The following is a 19,592-nucleotide window of genomic DNA, read 5'->3' on the forward strand; positions in this document are numbered from 1 at the left end:
AGGCAGGCAGCACGCAGACGAGTCGAGTAACAGGCTGGAATCAAGAGGCAAGCAGTAGACAGGCAGGTTGGGGAATGGACTGGAGTCAGAAGGCAGGCAGCAGGCAGGCACACAGTTCAAGTAGCAAACCAAGGTCAGTACCAGAGAGACAGTCCGGAGGTACTACCTAGGGAGACGAACAGGAACAGGAGAACACTGGAACTAGGAAGCAGGAACAAGGCAGGAACAGAATTGGACAGAAGGATCCTGGAATGAGACTTGGAACAAGACAGGAACAGGTACAAGCACGGAGACAATCTAGTAACCAACCCGATTGTCAAGGCAAGGAAGTGCAGGCAGGGACTTTCTTATAACGGGGAATCAATCAGGGTACACCGCGGAGCTAAGACCCACCCTTGGCCCTACAAGAGGCCTGGTGGTCCGTGTGTACTTAGAGGTGTGGCCAGCAAACCCAAAGACGCCGAGTTCTGGTGTGAGGCCTGGTTCGCAGTAGAAGGCCTAGCGACCGCCGCCATGGGATGCCGGGGCCTGGAAGTACTGGCAGCTGCCACTATGGAGGCCAAACCGGGACCTGCCGTGGAACCATGAAGGTGAGCAGGCCCATGCGCGGGACGGGAGCGAACGGGGTGCGAAACACTGCTCTCAGCCTCTTCTCTCCCCTCAGTCCCTCTCCAGCCCTCCTCCCATCTGTCTACTCCAAACAGAACAATTACAATCTACAGTCACTTCTTTCCCACTGCTGCTAATTTTCAAAATGGCACTGGTGACTTGTATCATTTTGCTGTATTTATTTTATTTAATTTATTTATTTCCCAGAATGGTGTACAACGGATTTTACAAATACAATAATACATAAAAATCTTCCCAATAAAAACAAACAATTATAAAATCAATAAAATAACTAAAACTTAAAACACAACTCATCTGTCTATCCTAAACTGTTAGAGAAGAGGCAGGTAAAATCCCCAGTACCCTCATACTTCTAAGTCACTAATTCACTTTCTTTCTGAATGCCAGATAGTTAACTTCTGACCTAATAGTTAGTGGTGCTGAATTCCACTATTCAGGTCCGAACACTGAAAATGTTTTTTTCCTACAGACTGCTAAGCGTAACTCCCTTAATGTTGGCACATAAAACAAAGCTCACACATGATATTTTGCTAGCTTTCTAAGATATTCAGTTCCAATTCCCTAACTAATTTTAAACAGTAGGACCATGATCTTAAACAATATTTGGTAACCTATGTAATTGTATCAAAAGAGCCATAGAGCAAAATGCCGCTGGCCTTGCTTCGCTAGCACCGTTTTGAAAAATAACAATGGCAGAGCAGGATCGAATGGGTGGGATAAGAACTAGGAAGTGAGGCTGAAGGAGGGTCAGATGGTTGAGGGAGAGAGCCCTGGATTTTCTTTTCATAGTTTTTGGTGGGGGAAAAGTACAGAACTCTGGATCCAACAATCTTGTTTTATTTCTTTTCTTTTCATTTTGTTTCTTTCATTTCAAACAAACAAAAGGAAATAAAAAAGAAAGGAAAAAAATAACAAAACAAAAATATATGCACCCCTAATTTACCTTGTTTCATCAACGAGAGTGGGTTGGAACATTGCGGCTGAGTCAGGAATGATATTGTGGTTTTATTTTTATATAATGTATTTTTGTGTATTTCAAATGCATTTATTTGTGTTATAATATGTACTATATAAGTATTTGAACTGAATTCAACTATGTATTTTATGCTGTTGTAGACCACATTGGATGGTCCTTTGGTGGAATAAAAAAGCGATATATACACCTCAGATTAGAAGTTGTTCTAGTATCAGGAGTTAAAAATTAAAAATAGTAGTAGATAGCTCATGGAATTCTACAGATGTAGAAATCAGAATAACAGTTGGTTTCTTAGCTAATGGGAAGACATGTCATAGTCTCCACCCCATCCCCCCACATACACACAGAGTCTCACCAGAAAAATGTGCACATACTTCCAGCATCTTCGTTCTGTTATACTCATTAAATTATATTTATATAGACTAAAACATATTATTCCCTGTGAGCTCTTTGTATAGATTGTGTTCATAAATTCAGATGGACAAAAGTCTTCCCTTGACCGGGGGATATTTTGCTCTAGGTAGCATGATGCTTTTGGAAACACAAGTACTATGGAATATATAGGGTATATTCTTGCTGCTTGAGGTATTTTGACATTGCACAAGAAATCACAAGTTACAAACACCCATTTTATTGTATGATGTATACATTGTCAGATATACTAGTACTTTTTATTAATTTCTCATATTCATATTTTATGTGAGAACTCTGATGACAACTTTTCTAATAGATTCACTGAACATGGAAATTTAGTAATCAGATCAAGCAGTTTAGGAGAACACCTGTAGTGTTAACCGTGTTTTCAGATTTGACAGAAAAATAGGAGGAAAGAGAATGAGAACTTAAATTACATTTTATCTCCCTTAGTATTTACTGAGGTTTTGTTCTGGGGAGATCAACACAATTTTCTACAGGAAACAAGTTGTACTACCCTTAAAAGAAAGGGGTAACCTGTGCAGAGCAGCAGTTATTACCCTTATTAGAAGGTTTGGGGATTACCTGCATGGAGTGGAAGTTACTACCCTAAAATAACTTTCTGGGCAGACTAGATAGACAATTTTGGTCTCTATCTGCAGTCATTTAGTATGTTTTTATGTTATAGAACATACAATATAAATGATATACCAGTTTTATATAGTATGCATTTTTAATACTACTATGACTACCATTGTGGACTGAGAATTGCTTAAAAGAAAACAGAGAGTAGGGCTAAATCATCAATTTTCTCAATGGAGAAAGGTAAATAGTGGAGTGCCCCAGGGGTCTGTCCTAGGACCGCTGCTTTTTAACATATTCATAAATGTTGACTCCTAATGTTGAACCTTGCATTGGTAGCTATAATTTAGGTTACTTTTCGCTAAATGCCTCACTTTTCACTTGTCCACATTTATTCATTTAGGGCCGGATTTTCAAAGGGTTACGCACATGACCGGGCTTATTCACACCAGGCCTATTTTCAAAAGGCCCGGTGATGCGCGTAAAGCCCCGGGACGCGTGGAAGTCCCGTAGCTTTACTAAAGGGGCGGGAAGGGACTTGGTGGGGGTGTGGCAGGGCGGTCCAGGAGGGGTGGGGCGGGGTCAGAGACACCTGTGCTCCCCTGTGCGCACATGTTATAAAATCGGGCATACATGTGTGTGCACCAGATTGTGCGCACACCTTTTAAAATCTACCCCTTAATTTTATTTATTTTATATACCGCCTATACATGGGTGGAGGTCTAGGTGGTTTACAAGCATAAAAACATACATAAAATTTAGTAAATGGAAGTAAGAGAGAACAAACTATAAAATATAAATGACATCAAAATAAAAATAGAAGTAAATAAAATATGGCTAAAAATATTGGGGTAGATTTTAAAAAGGAGCGCACGAGCGTACATGTGTGCACGCTACCCGGCGCGCACACATGTACACCCGATTTTATAACATGCGTGCGCAGGCGCGAGCATGTTATAAAATCCGGGGTCGGCGCACACAAGGAGGTGCACAATTGTGCAACTTGCGTGCGCCGAGCCTTCCCCCGCTCCCTACCCCCTCACATTCCCTACCCCTGCCTTCCCCCATTCCCTACCCCCTCACCTCACCTTCCCTTTCCTTCCTCTACCTCCCCTGTCCTTATCTCCCTACCTTTTCTTTTCTTTCTTGTTCCCAAACTTACTTCAGCCCTGGGGCTGAAGTAAGTTGCACGTGCCGGCAGTTGGCCGGCACGCGATCCCTGGCACAGGGGCAATGGCCGCTGTGCCTGGAGCCTCTGACCCCGCCCCCGGACTGCCCCGCCCCACCCACACCCCGCCCCTTTCCTACCCCTTTAGTAAAGCCCTGGGACTTACATGCGTCCCGGGGCTTTATGCGCGTCGCCGGGCCTTTTGAAAATATGCCCTGTGCACGCAACTTTTAAAAAATCTGGTCCATTATCAAGAAAGAAAATAAACTTTAAATTAAAAACATTTAAACAATCAGCGAGTTGAGAATGGAATGAATGGGAAGAGGAGGGGTGAGTAGCAATATTCAGGGTTATTAAGCTGGAAAGAAGTAGTGCATAAATAGGTTTTTAGTTTTTTCCTGAATTCTTTCGGGTTGGTTATAAGTCTTGCTGTTTGTATGCCCAGTCTCCCAGCTTTGCAAGGTCATCTTCAATTTTTCACAATCCTCTTTTGATTTAATAACTTTTAATAATTTTGTGTCATCGGCAAATTTGATCACTTCACGCATTGTTCCCATTTCCTGGTCGTTTTTAAATATGTTAAAAAGCAGTGGTCCCAGAACAGATCACCGGGGCACTCCACTATTTATATTTCTCCAATGAGAACATTTACCATTTATCCCTGTTCTTGGTTTTCTGACTTTTTTTTCCCAACTTTCTTTATTGAATTTATACAAAATATAACAAAAACAAGAATAGAGATGTATATAATACAAGTAATCAGAAATTGTGCTAACTGTACAAATGAGTAAGCGGATCACATTCTGACTACCAACTTTTCTTACTACCTCTTCCCCCACCCTCTACCTCCCACACCCTCCCCATGTTTTAAAACCCATTCCATTGGATAGAGCAGTGAATTGTTATATAATCAAGGACCCTCTGACTTACTTATTCCATGGTATCCATGTACCAATTTTCCCTACTGCTCCCAGAAGTTAAATCACAATTACAAAAGATAAATATACCAAGCATCTAAGCATGTACTCCAACCTCAAGCATTAAAGAGACATTATTAAATTTCTATCTTGCAATGATATTCTTCCCATATTGCTAGTGTATTGGCCTGCTTTTTTGGGGAATATTTTTTCAACATTTGGAATTCAAAGCTAATTAGCTTAAACATCCATTGCTCCCACTGTGAAACGTTTGGTCTTTCATTCTTAATCCAATATACTAGAATTAATTGTTTCTCTACTGAAGACAGCCTCATCTTCCATATTTGGCACTATATTATCATATTTCCCAAATAACCATGTTTTGCCTGTAACGGAACAGATCTCCCCCACATCTTTCGGGTTATCTCCTATAGCCCTGCCCAAAATTCTTGAATCCATGGATAACCCTAAAAAGCATTTAATACATTTATCAGTGTGTGACACTCCCATCCTCCATGCTCTTGCTTGAGAGATATGTACCTGCAATAGGAATTTAAATTGAAATTCATGCATCACAATATTTGTAGATATTGCTGATATCTGTGCAAAACAATTCTTCAGTTCAAGTAGTGATAATTGAATATCCGTAAATTTATTCAATTTATCCCAAACCATTGTAAATTCATCATCCATTTGCATTCCTCATAAGGTTTTACTATATTCAGCACAGGAATGGCTGTTTCCATCTTCTTCCAACAGAACTGCCTCTATTTTCTGAAAAGATCAAAGATCCTGTTATTTATACTGATAGTTTTTTTTATATTTATTCTGTTATTTATATATTATTTGTTGCTCTGTGTGCTTTCTTTCGGCCTCCTCTTTTCTCTCCTGTCCCACCCCCTGTCCCTGTTTTATGTACTTTCCACCTTTGGTTCGGATGTGAACCGGTATGATATACCCACTAATGCCGGTATAAAAAAGTTTTTAATGAATAAATAATCTTTACACTTCTTCATCATTTCCTGAATAAAGTATCTCACTTGTAAAATATCCATAAAAATCCTTATTCGAGAGCTGATTTTCAATTTGTAATTCCTGAAAACTATATACTAGCAAAGAGTTTGGTATAAACAACTGTGATAAACACCATAACCCTTGGGTTCCCCACTCAGAAAAAAGAGGGTTATCCAGTTCTGGATCAAGATATGGATTCCCACGTATGGTCAAAAGCGTTGACATTGGGCTTGATATTTGAAGCATAGAGCAGCTCTTACTCCAAGCTCTACATGCCGTATCATAATATGATCTGTATGATCTTTAGGTAGATCCTCTTGCCTCAGTTGCAACAGATTTCCCATTGTATATGACTTTGCCCAATTTTGTAAAAACTCTAATGGGGTATAGACGGAGGTTTCATACACCCAGTCTCGAGTTTGCCTTGGTAGGCAAGCTGTATTGTATAATTGGAGGTTTGGACAACTTAATCCTCCCATGCCTCAGTCCCTCCCAATGGAATTCTAGCTTTAGTCCCCTCCAAATGTGCTTATTTATAACTATAAGATCCTTTCTGCGAATGTGTTGGTTGCCCTGGTTAACAAGCTATATCCAGTGGGCAAATGTTTAATCCTACGCGCGCGGGGTACATTTGTGTGCGCTACCCAGCGCGCACAAATATACACCCAATTTTATAACATGTGCCACGGCGCTCGCAAGGGGGTGCACACTTGTGCACCTTGCGCACGCCGAGCCCTAGGGGAGCCCCAATGGCTTTCCCCGTTCCCTCTAAGTCCACTCCGAAATCGGAGCAGCCTTGGAGGGAACTTTTCTTTCACTCCCCCCCCCCTTCCCCTCCCTTCCCCTATCTAACCCACCCCCCAGCCCTACCTAAATCCCCCCCCACCTTATTTTATTTTTTACACCTGCTTCTTGCAGGTGTATCTTGCGCGCGCCGGCTGGCTGCCGGCGCGCCATGCCCCAGCACAGCCACTGTGCTGGAGGACTCGGGACCACCCCCAGACCGCCCCGGACCGCTGCCCTGCCCCCGGCCCCGCCCCCTTCCCACCCCTTTTTGAAAGCCTCGGGACATATGCACATCACAGGGCTTGCGCCACTGAGCCTATGCAAAATAGGCTCGGCGCACAGGGGTAGGTTTTCAGGGTTACGCGCAACCCTTTGAAAATCTACCCCAATGCTATTTTTGCATTGCTGATTTAAAATAAGAAAATTGCAAGTTTATATTTACTTCATTACTGTACTTTTCCCATTTAATGTTATGGTTGTATTTACTGTCTACTTACACAATAGTGTAAAGGTTTATTACTGTTTTATTCTAGTGTGATGATTTTATCTGCTGTGTGATGCCACAAGTGGGAGGTTGTTTGGGAAGGGCACAGAATTATGGTAATGGGATGACTGGGACCCTGTCTCATCCCCCACTCAGGCTACAAACCTGAAGATAAATCATAGTAGTAAATATAATTTTTTATGTGATACTCCCCACCCTAAACATATTGGTAATTCATAGTCCAGACTAAGGGGGGAGAGGGGCACATAGGGAATTCAAATAGAGAGAGGAGCTGGTTCTGATTGGCTCCCCTCTCTCTCTCTCTCCCATCTTGGGTCAGAAAGAAAGACCGGCCTTCTCCACAAACTCTATGATCTTGCTTCAAGAAGAACTGGATTTACTAATTCTTTACTGAGTAGGAATGCTGAACTCTTTCCAGGTGAAGGACTACTCTATGGTCCAATAAGGAAACATACAGTTCGACTTCATTTGCACATAACAAGTTGTAGATTTCTTTCCTCCTGTTAGGGGTTGTGTTTGATTCAAAAACAATCTAAGGATGCCTGTAAAAAATCACTGTCCAGCAGGTACTTTTCTCCCCTTACATACCTGAACCTTCATTCTGCCCTTTCAGCTATAACAACAAAAACCCTAATTGTAATGTAAATTCATGGGGGAGGGAACTTCAGTCTTTTTCCTAAATGTTCCTCACATATGCATGTAAACATTTTTTATAAAATGTATACTTCCCTTGATCTTGCTGAGAGACAATGTACGGGCCCATCATGGTGCCATATTTCAAGCCTTGGCTATGCTTCAAGGACCTTCCTTCAAAGCTGACTGCTTATTGTAATTCCTTCTTTAATAGCCCAGCTTCTTTTAGTATCCCATTCTGTGTCTATGTGAAAAAAAGAACCATAGTGAATCAGGCCCTTGTTGTGTATGTGGGATGATTATGTGTGGGTTTACCTTACAGCTGCATAAAATACAAATTCAATAAAACATGTTTCATTTTTTCAAACTTGTTCTTTATAGGGGATCTGCTACCTTCTGATGGGATTTTAATTCAAGGGAATGACCTTAAAATTGATGAAAGTTCTTTAACTGGAGAATCTGATCAAGTCCGTAAATCTATTGATAAGGATCCAATGCTACTTTCAGGTAAGGCTTAAATATGGCACCATTGCTGTCTTTTAAACCTGAGGTTACTGTTATTTTTAAAACTTCAAATATCATTGACATTAATTTCATTTCAAAATTTGTGTGGGATAGCTGTAATTTCCAAGCTTTAGAAACATGTAGTTTGAAAATAAAACTTTCATAAACTGATATTTAAATTTGCTTTATTAAGATTGAAATGTGGCATAATATGTAAGCGTTTGGTCCCAGAATAGATACATTATCTCTAGGGAGCCTTTAAATTGTCCCGTTAGTGAAAAAAAACTAATGTTACAACTTACTTCTCATTTCCACTGTGCGAAAACTAAATTTTTGAAGGAAGCTGATTATTAACCAGTGAGCTGATTATTAACCAGACAGAACCCTGCATATCTTTGTATAGTGATTTTCTAATTTATTTTTCTTTTATTGTATTGCATTTTTTTATTATTTTGTAAGCAAGTTGTACCTTCTGTGTGCTATGTAGCATTTTAAAAAGTCACAAGCATTGATATTTCCACTTTATTGCTCAAATATAGCATCCACCCAGAGCTGACTCTAGGGCAAATGATGCCCTGGGTGAATACTGTCGATTACAGCCCCCCCTACCCCCGCCATCCCCCACACTTTTCCATACATCCTTCTTCCTCTTGTCCCTCCCTCCAGACATTCTCTTCCTTTTTGTCCCTTCCCTCCATCCATTTTCCCCCTCTCTCTGAATATTTTCTCCCTCCTTCTTCCCCTCCCTCCATTCTTCTTCCTTCCCATTTCCTCCAGATGATTTCTCTCTTCTCCAGAAATTACCCCCTCATGCACTCTTTCCTTTTTCTCCTCTTCCTCCAGATTGAGTGGTTGCTATTTTATACATACATACATACATACATACATACATACATACATAGATAGATAGATACATCATCTGTCTATCTATATAAACATCATATATGTTGTATGCAATTGTAAATTTACTGTGTGCCCCTGAGGTGTGGCAAATAATAAGTTGAAGAAACAAATAAATAGAACAAATAAATCCCCCCCCACACACACACACTTCTTTCTTCATCCATTCTCTCCCCTCTTCCTTCCTCCCTCACTCTACAAATCTCCCCCTTCCCTCGCCTCGCCTCCCTCCAGATATTTTCTCCCTTGCCCCCAGGCATTCTTTGCTTCTGCCCCTTTTCCCCTTCCTTCAAGCTTTCTCTTCAAACTCCAAACACTTCCCCCTCTTCCTTTTCCATCCCTCACTCCTTCCAGGCATTCTTCCCCTTCTCCATCCCCTCCCTCCAGGCATTCTCTCTCCACTCTCCCACCAGGAACACTCTCCCCCACCTCCCCTCCTTCCCTCCCTCCATCTAGGTGCTCTCTTGGCCTTTCCCCATCCCAGTCCTCTCCAGGCATCCTCGCTCCTCCCTCCAGGCATTCTCTCAGTATACATATTATATAAATTCTGGTGTCACCTCAGTAAAAGTAATACAAACTTCACTATCAGACATTTTGGAAATAATACAAAAGCAATAAAAACATAATCAAACCTACATAGCAAATTTTCATTTGAAAACAGCATTATTTCCAGAACTACCTATGAAAGGCAGCACTGCAAATATTACATTGGGCCCTAGAGCACAATACACTTCCTATGAGAAAACAAAATAAGTTAGTCTGCTACAGATCCCTACACAGAAACTAAACATTATTATAATACCTTACCTCTGTTACACATGTAGGACACAGATAGACTGTCATCACAGAATAAGGGAATACAAATTAGAAATAGAAAAATGTAGGCAAAAACTGAACTAGAAACCCCAAGCAATCAGACTCTGCATTTGGGCAACACTGAATAATCAGAAATGCATTTCCTCTGTACTATGCAAAATACAAAGACATTAGAGATGCACATTTCCCAAAGCTGACATATTCCAAAATCAAACCTTAAAAGAAAATGATTTCTACCTTTGTTATCCTGGTATTTTATTATTTCTATATCATGTTGGTCCTGGGTGTTTTTCACTTTCACTGCCTTCCTGTTCTCTATTTTCCTTTTTCAGGGTCTCTCCTTTATTTTCTGTTTGCTTCTCATCCTCTCTTACATCTATTTTTGACATTGCTTGAGTCTTTTCTTTTCATTTCATGTTTCTGCCTTTCTGCTCACTATGTCACCCTATCCTTCTCCTTTCCAGCTCTTTCTGCCTCAGGTTTTCATCATCCTAATTTTCCTTTGCATTGGCTCCCTCAGCGCCCCATCACTCCCTCACCTATCTTCAGATATCTGGCTCCATTGTCCTTACTGCCCTACTGCTGTCTCTTGTCTTACTCTCTTATCAACCACCATACCTAAGCTGACTATCTCTCCAATCTCTCCCTGTGAGGGAGTCCATAAGAAAATCCTTCAAACCACCTTAAAGGACCGGCCACAGATATCTGGACCGGTCCTCCGTAAGGATCAGCACCGCAAGGGATTCTTGTCCAGGGCAGTACTGTTTAGCCTAGGTTAGGCTGACAGGACTCAGAGAGCTTAGGGAGGCCCAGGAAGTAGAGAAAGAGAGAGAGAGAGAGCTACCATGTATAAAGACCTCCTGTATCAAAGGACTGTGCCACACCTGAAGTAAGGTGAGAAGTATTGTTTAAGGAACTTCTGAAGTGAAGATGTGCTGCCACATTTGATGTTGAAGTTGTTTTTACTGTAAATAAAGTACACTTAAGCAACAGCCAGAGTCTACTTCTTGTTTCCTCTGGCTGTTATCAAGACGTCTACTGCTTGAGCCACCACATTTGGTGCCAGTTCAGGAATCTTTCTCTATGCAAGGCAGCGAGAGAACCCATGTCTCCCAGGGGAGGTCAGGAAAGAGAAAAAGCCGATTGTGTGTGCCGTACCTAAAGGAGTAGGTTTGGGAAAGAAGAAAGTGCTGCTAGAGGGGCAGAGCACAGAAGTTTGAAGTACAGGCAGAGGCCCACAGTCTCAGTGAGAGAAGAAAAAAAAACCCTGCAGAATGTTTTTTTTCTGGGCCTCCCAGTTCCACTTCAACAGCTTTGCATAACAGGCCAAATAGACTATTCCTGCCTATATAGTGAGTAAGGGCTGGATAAGCCAGCAGATTTTTTATTTGTTTTGTTCCCACTCTCCTATTCCCGGCAAGATGCATTGTGCGGAGGCAACTTGCTAAGCTGACAAAATGGAGCAGGTGAGGTCCTGGCTACCAGCCAGCAGCAATTGCAAAATGCCTTGCAATCACAAATAGATCAGCAGCAGGCCTTTTGAGAGCAGGTAACGCAGCAACACACAGTATTACTTCAGATAGCAGAGGTTGTGCAGACTGTGCTGAGCAGGATACCACAGACAACCTCAATCCCTCACATCCTATTTAAAATGAAGGCTGGCAATGAACCAGAGGTCTTCCTGAAAAACTTTGAGAGGACCACCTACCTGTTGGCTTGACCTAAAATGAGTTGATTAATCTGCTTGGTGAACTTGCTCATGGGCAGAAGTCAAGCGGCTTTTCAAGCAGCCAACCCGTATGTGAGGGTTACCTATGCAGAAATCAAAACTACTATCCTGGAGAGAGCTGGCTATTCCTCAGAAACATACCGGCAGCACAGGCAATGTTTCCTGCAGCCTGGGGAGAGCCCCTGAAATCTGTTTCACCACCTGAAGGATGCCGGCTGGAAATGGTTGCAGCCGATCGCAAAGACTGGACTCAAAGTAGGCCAACGAGTGCTTCTGGAATAGTTCCTAGATGGGCTTGATAGGTCCATGCAGAACTGGGTTTGCTGACACATGGGACTCACACTGGAAAGAGCCCTAGAAGTTGCAGAAGCATTCTGCCAGGTGCAATTGATGCCCAACAGCATAAGGAGGCTGGAAAGGCAGCTCGTACAAACCCCCTGGCGAAACACAGAAAGTAGAGCTCCACAGCAGCATTTCTCAGAGATGACTAGGTCTACTTCTGTACCCAGAACCCAGGTTACAGTCTCATTCACATGCTTTAACTATGGTCAGAGAGGTCACATGGCAAGGGACTGTTGAAATGAATGAAGCAGAGCTATGGACATTGGCCTAGTGACCCAGCCAATATTAGAGGGTAAAGTACTCATGGATAAAAGCAAATCTCCAAAACAGTGGTGACGTCCAAGTCAAAGAAAAAAGGGGAACCTCAGAGGGGCTGGCACACCAAAGGAACAGGGGTGTGAATACCTTTCTCTTCTGTGCTCTTTGTGTGGAGAACAGTCATGAGGAAGAGCACTGCTCATATAGATGAAGAGCCCTTGGGAGGAAGGGGCACTTTAGGAAAGCACCCGGCTATGGTAACTTGCTCTTTCTGTATGGTGAAAGACCATACAGAGGAGGAATGTGCCTTGCGTAAAGACCTGGAGGGGGAACAATATGAAAGGAAACAGGAGGCAGGGCTAGAGCTCCAGAATGAAAGTAATGACTGGGAGTGTGAATTGAAGCTTAAAGCTTCAAAGCTGCAACTTTGTGGACATTCCTCATTCAAATCTCTAGGGCTTTATAATCCAGGTCAAACTGGATGGAGTTGTCACCCAAGTGCTGATCAGTTCAGGGTCAGGCAAGACTTTCGTTCATGAGGACTTGCTTCAGGAGGAGCATATCAAACATAAGAGGAAAGAGACACTTGCCTATATATATTGTGACAAACAGAAATGTCCAACCGGTCAGATCCTGTTAATGACCCCAGCAGGACAGGTCATGATGGAAGCAGGAGTCTTTTCTGAATAATCCTGGGTTGAGATTGTCCCCAGTTTTCAACCCTATGGGGCCAGCTTGCGGATAATTGGGGCCAGCAACCTGGAAGGTGAATGCCATTCAGTTGGAGCCAGGATATAGCCTATACACGGCTGGAAGCTCAACCTGACAAGGCCAAGCTGAGGGAGAGGGTATGTGAGGGAATCCCTCAAAATACCTTAAAGGACCAGCCACAGGTATCTGGCCTAGTCCTCCTTAAGGATCAGCACCGCAAGTGATTCTGGTCCAGGGGAGTTCCCTTTGGTCTGGCTTAAGATGGCAGGAAACAGAGTGCTTAGGGAGGCCTGGGAAACAGAGAGAGAGCTACCACATCAAAGGACTGTACCATACCTGAAGTAAAGTGAGACATATTGTTTATAGTACTGAAGTGAAGGTGTGCTGCCACATTTACAGGCCGATTTAGAAAAACACGCAGCTGAGCCGGCGAGCACCCGCTCTCCCGATGCGAGGCCACTCTTCTGGGCGCACGATTCAGAAAGCCCAGTTATGTAAATTAGGGCCCATGGTAAAAGGAGGCACCAGGGACACTAGCGCGTTCCAAGCGCCTCCTTTTTGACAGAACCGGCGGCTGTCAGGGGGTTTGACAGCCAACGCTCAATTTTACTGGCGTCGGTTCTCGAACCCGTTGATAGCTACAGATTCGGAAAACGGACACTAGCTAAATTGAGCATCCATCTTCCAACCTGCGGGCCGCGGGCAGATTTTTAATTTATTTTTTTTTAATTTTGGATTTTTTTTAATTTTGGGGCCTCTGACTTAATATCATATGATATTAAGTTGGAGGGTGTACAGAAAACAGTCTTTTCTGCTTTTCTGTACACTTTCCCTATGCTGGCCGAAATTAACGCCAGCCTTTGGCAGGTGTTAATTTCTGAAAGTAGAATGTGCAGTTTGGCTGCACATTTTACTTTCTGTATCACGCGGGAATAACTAATAGGCCCATCAACATGCATTTGCATGTTGCGGGCGCTATTACCCCTTACAGTATAAGGAGTAAAAATAGCATGTCGAAAACGCGCGACCAAATGAGGGCTAACAGTGCGCTCCACCGGAGCGCACTGTTAGCCGATACAGTAAAGTGCGCTCCACCGGAGCGCACTTTACTGTATTGGCCTGTTAGTGTTGAAGTTGTTTTCACCGCAAACAATGTGCACATAAACAACAGCCAGAGTTTACCTCTTGTTTCCTCTGGCTGTTATCAAGTCATCTATCGCTTGAGCCACCACACCCCCCTTCAAGTTTTCGTATAACTATCTCTATCTCCCTTTTTCCTATGTCCCACATCTTTATTTTTTTTTTGCAACCTCCCTCATCTCCCCCTTCCTGTTTCTCTGTCTCTTACTTGCATTGTCCTTCTTTGTTTTCATAATCTTCCTATGTTCTTCTCTGTCATACCTATCATTTTATTTCCCAATCTCTCCCCTTCATAGCCCTTCTTCTCCTCCCTCTCTCTTACTTTCTCCCCCTCCTTCCCCTTCCTCTGTTTCCTGTTTCTCCCACTGCCTTTCACCCACTCCCTTGTCCCCAAATTTCCACCCTCTGTACTTTTTCCATCTCCAGCACTTATCTACCTTTTTCTGCCTTTCTTTCACTCAACAGTTCAGGCTCCTTCCTATCATTCACCCTCTTCCCAGGTTCCAATCCCTTTCTTCTTCCATCTTGGGTCCTATGTCCATCTTCATCCTCTCACCCATTATCCCTCTTCTGCTCCTTCCATCCTTGTGTCCTCTTTCTCTGCTCCCTTCCTCTCCAGATCTGGTCTTCCACGGCTCTGATTCCCTGTGTGCTCTGTCTTTCTTCCATCCTAATGTGGTCCTCTTTCCCTGGCTGTTACACCAGTCCCAGTTCTCTCGTCTTAGTCCTCTCTCTCCCTTTACCTTCCTCCCCATCCTGGGTCCTATACCTTTATCCTGGATGCTCTTTCCCACTTCATACTCTCAAGTTCTCCCTCTCTCCCTCTCCCTGCCCCCACTATTCCATGTCCCATCTACATGTTTTCTCTCACAGCATTCCGTCCACCACCCTATTTTGGCCTCTCTGTCCACCCCACCATCTCATGTAGAGCCTCCCTCCCCCTCATATAATGTAGGTGTCCTTCTTCATGCCACCTATTCCTGGTGCTTTCAATTCCCCCCTCTCCACCTGCCACAGCTCTATCTCCAGTTCTTCTTTGGGCTTCTCACAGTCAGCAAGCATTGCACTTCATAGTACCTTAGCTTTCTTTGCTGAGTGAAGCCAGTCTCACAGTTTAAGCCTTGAGATCTCATAATCCTACAGTTCATACTGTGAGAGTGGCTCAGCATAGTAGAGAAAGCTGATGCACTATTAAGCATCATTCCTCCTGCCAGCCACATAGAAGGAGGGTGGAAAGGGACCATAGAGATCTTCTCAGCCCACTGGGCTTTGGGGAGGCCTAGTCTCCTCAAGCCTTGTCTTTTACTGTGCACCTATGATCCACACTGCTGCCTGGCCTACTGGGTAACTAGCAAAATAGGCAATGCTTTCAGTGCTTGAGGCGCCCCTCATCTCATGGTGCCCCAGGTGACCGCCCAGCTCACCGTACTCAAAGTCCAACCCTGTGTCTGCCTATTGCTTTGTGCTTCAAACTGAATTGTAAGCCATCCATACTTGGGCTGCAGCACCAAGAACCATCATAGGCAACTATCTCTGCCCCCCCCCCCCCCACACACAAAAAAATATAATGCTTTTCCATCTAACCCAGACATTGCAGTGACAGCTCTTTGTATGGTCTATTGTTCCATCTGGAATGTGACACGGATGTATTGAGCCAGCCAATAGGTTGTATCATATCAAGGAATTCTTCTCCTCTTGGAATTGTGAAGAATCTCTCCCTTGCATTAAAAGTTCCAGTTTTCCTGAGAAGCAGAAGTTGGACTGAGCTGGGTAATTGGACATAGGTCTCTTGCATGGCAGTATTTTGCTGTTGGTCTAATCCCACTTTAACAATTGTTCATAAATTCTTTAAGCTTAAATTCCTGGGGAATGGAGGAAGGTGGTCAGAGCTGGCTGTTGGGGAGGTGCCAAATACTAGGGAATGCCAGTATCCCCTCTTGATGCAGCTGCTAAACTCAAAAAGAGCCATAATTTGGCTTCCAATAGGATCTAAGGGGCAAAGGTCCATACCCTTCCCTGTAGCCCACAGGACATAAGATCTACTACTTCTGTCCTCACTGACAAGAGAATAGCACTGGAGGCCTAGCACTTCTAAATACTATTTCCCACCACCGTTATCTTTTTATCCCACACAGAATACTTTTTAAACTGTGTATGAGAGAGGCAATGGTTGTAAGAAGTAGCATTTAGAAATGCTGGGTCCCCAGAGCTTCTCTTGTGTTGGCAGGGCCAAGCTGGGGCAGGAACGGAAGGTAAGAGCAAGGATGGGAAGAAGAAAGAAAGGTGGGGGCAGGGGTTGCAAAGATAAAAAGAGATAGAAAGGGACAAAAAATAAGAGCAAAGAGGGAGGAAGGAAGGTGTGGGGGGGGGGCAGAGATCAAAGATGAAAAGCAGGAATGGAAATTAACAGCAAGGAGGAGAGGATTGAAGAAGAAACAGGGCAAGGGTGGAAGGTGAGGAGGGAATCAAGGAATGGAAAGGGTGGGAGGGCAAGGTTGGAAGGAGGTGGATAGGGATGGAAGCTAAGAATGAAGAGAAGAGGATGGAAGTTAAGAGTGAGGATGCAGCTGGTACTGTGTGGGGGAGGAGGAATGTACCAGCTTCTGTGTTTTGCACAAGGTGCCAGTTAGACTAGAGCTGGCCTTCAAAGTAGCAACTATGTCAACAATAGAGGCAAAAATTGTCTCACACTTACCAGGTTAGATATTCAAAGCTGGCCGTGTAATTAACTTAACCGGTTAGAACTAATCCGGCTAAGTTACGATGTATATTCAGTGGCACAGTGAAGCCACTGAATATATGCATGTATATACGCACTTAGCCAGATAAGTCTACCCGGCTAAGTTTAGAACTGCTCTATGGGGCATCTAAACTTAAATGTATACTTATAATGCTAACTCCAAATATCAGTATAAGTTATATGGCTAACTCACTCCATCCCTGATCCACCCAGTACACATCTACTTTTTGTGCATCTCACTTTTAACCATATAAGGGACATATATGGCTAATCAGTGGCCACTGAACATAGGTGCATATTCAGCAGCTGCTACTTAGCTGCATGTCCCACTTACCAGTTAAATAGCGCTGAACACACTTTGAATATCAGACCCACTGGGTCTAAATCTTTCATAGTTTGATTTTTTGCAGTTGATACTAAGATCTGCAACAGAATGTACACATCTGAAGGCGTAGAGAGAATGAAAAGAGATTTAAGAAAGCTTAAAGAGTGGTCAAAGGTTTATCAGCTGGGATTTTATGCCAAGAACTGCAGAGTCATGTATGTAGGGTGCAGTAATCCAAAAACACTGGATACAATTGGGGGGCGGGGGGTGAAATATGAATGTGCATTGACCGGAAAAGGGACCTTGGGATGATAGTGTCTTGAGATCTGAAGGCAACAAAGCAATGTGATAAGGCAGTGGCTAAAGCCAGAGGGTTGCTGGGCTACAAAGAAAGAGGCATAACCAGCAGGAAAAAAGAAGTGTTTATGTCCTTGGTGAGGTCTTACCTGGAGTATTGTGTTCAGTTCTGTAGACCATATCTTCAAAAGGATAGTGATAGGTTGGAAGTGGTCCAGAGAAGGGCAACCAAAATGGTGTGGGATCTGTATCAGAAGAGAGGCTGAAGGATCTAAATTCATTTGTAGCCTGGAGGAAAGTAGGTGCAGGGAAATTTGATACAGACATTTAGATATGGTATATATAGATTTTCAGAAGGTGTTCGACAAAGTCCCACATGAGAGGCTTCTAAGAAAACTAAAAAGTCATGGGATAGGAAGTGATGTCCTTTTGTGGATTGCAAGCTGGTTAAAAGACAGAAAACAGAGAGTAGGATTAAATGGTCAGTTTTCACAGTGGATAAAGGTAAACAGTGGAGTGCCTCAGGGATGTGTACTTGGACCAGTGCTTTTTAATATATTTATAAATGATCTGGAAAGGGGTATATAGAGTGAGGTGATCAAATTTGCGGATGACACAAAATTATGTAGAGTAGTTAAATCTCAAGCAGATTGTGATGAATTGCAGGAGGACCTTGCAAGACTAGAAGATTGGGCTTCCAAATGGCAGATGAAATTTAACATGGACAAGTGCAAAGTGATGCATATAGGGAAAATAACCCTTGCTGTAGTTATATAATGTTAGGTTCTATCTTAGGAGTTACCATCCAGGAAAGAGATCTAGGCATCATGGTGAATAAATCATTGAAATCGTCGGCTCAGTATGCTGTGGCAATCAAAATAGCAAACAGAATGTTAGGAATTATTAGGAAGGGAATGGCAAATAAAATGGAGGATTTCATAATTCCTCTGTATCGCTTCATGGTGCTCATCTCACATCCACCAGGGAGCGTGCTCTTTCTGTGGCTGGTCCCTCCCATTGGAATGCTCTCCCCTTGGAACTCCATTCAGAGCCCTGCCAGTACAAATTTAGAAAAAAGCTAAAGACCTGGCTCTTCAAGCAGGCCTTCCCAGCATAAGTCTCCCAGCTCTCTTCCCGTCCCCTCCATTTTATTATGTTATTTATTTATTTTCTCCCCTTATTGGCTTCTCTAGCTTACCCCTATTGTATTACTAGTTTGTTTATGGTTATCTTTTCTTAGTGTTCTTTTGTACTATTTTTACATTCTTATTAGTTAATCTATATCTATTGTTATTTGCTCCCTTCCCCTTTTACCCTATTTGCTGTATTTCTCTAAGTTCTTTGTAAACCGATATGATGTACCTATGAATGTTGGTATAGAAAAGTTGTTAATTAATTAATTAATTAATTAAATAAATAAATAAATAAATAAATAGAAATAAATGGTGAGACCACATCTTGAATACTGTGTGAAATTCTGGTCACTGCATCTCAAAAAGGATATAGCTGCACTGGAGAAAGTGCAGAGAAGGGTGACCAAAATGATAAGGGCCATGTAAGGACTGCCTTTTCTAGGAAAGGCTAACGAAGTTAGGGATTAGAGATGTGCATTCGTTTTTGCTGAATTGCAAAATTTCAATGAAATTGTTCAATTCGGCATGTTTCAGCGAGCACGACAAACGATTGGGATTTTCCCGTTTTTTCGCGAAAATTTGTTTTTCGGATTAGTGCACACTAATGGGAGTTAGTGCACGCTAACAAAAACTAACAAAAGTAACAAAAAGTAACAAAATCTAACGGTTTTTGTTAGCGTGCACTAACAGGGAGTTAGTGCGCACTAACTCAAAAAATGATTTTTCGCGAAAAAAAAGATCCAAACCGCAAAAAAACGACATTTCCCGCGGCAGCTGAAAAACAAAGAATGACATGAACACAAAAAACGATTCACATTTCTATTAGGCTTGTTCATTTTGGAGAAGAGGCGACTGTGGGGGGATATGATAGAAGTCTACAAAATAATGAAAGGGCTTGAACAAGTTAATGGAAATCAATTATTTACTCTCTCAGATAATAGAAGGACCAGAGGGCACGCCATGAAGTTAGCAAGTAGCTTATTTAAAACAAATCGAAGAAAATTATTTTTTACTAAGCACATAGTTAAGCTGTGGAATTCATTGCCAGATGATGTGGTTACATAAGTTAGTG

At 42.6% G+C, this 19,592-nt stretch overlaps 1 protein-coding gene across 1 annotated transcript in view; it reads left to right on the forward strand.

The window, feature by feature from the left end:
* ATP2B2 (ATPase plasma membrane Ca2+ transporting 2) overlaps window positions 1–19,592 on the forward strand; it is a 1,801,891-nt gene that overhangs the window by 1,320,557 nt on the left and 461,742 nt on the right. Inside the window, exon 8 of the mRNA XM_029600768.1 lies at window positions 8,007–8,132. Coding sequence (XP_029456628.1) covers window positions 8,007–8,132 — 126 coding nt within the window. The remainder of the gene's footprint in view (window positions 1–8,006; window positions 8,133–19,592) is intronic.

This window comes from Rhinatrema bivittatum, chromosome 4 (genome assembly GCF_901001135.1).
Source record: "Rhinatrema bivittatum chromosome 4, aRhiBiv1.1, whole genome shotgun sequence".
In the NCBI taxonomy this organism is placed as follows: Eukaryota; Metazoa; Chordata; class Amphibia; order Gymnophiona; family Rhinatrematidae; genus Rhinatrema; species Rhinatrema bivittatum.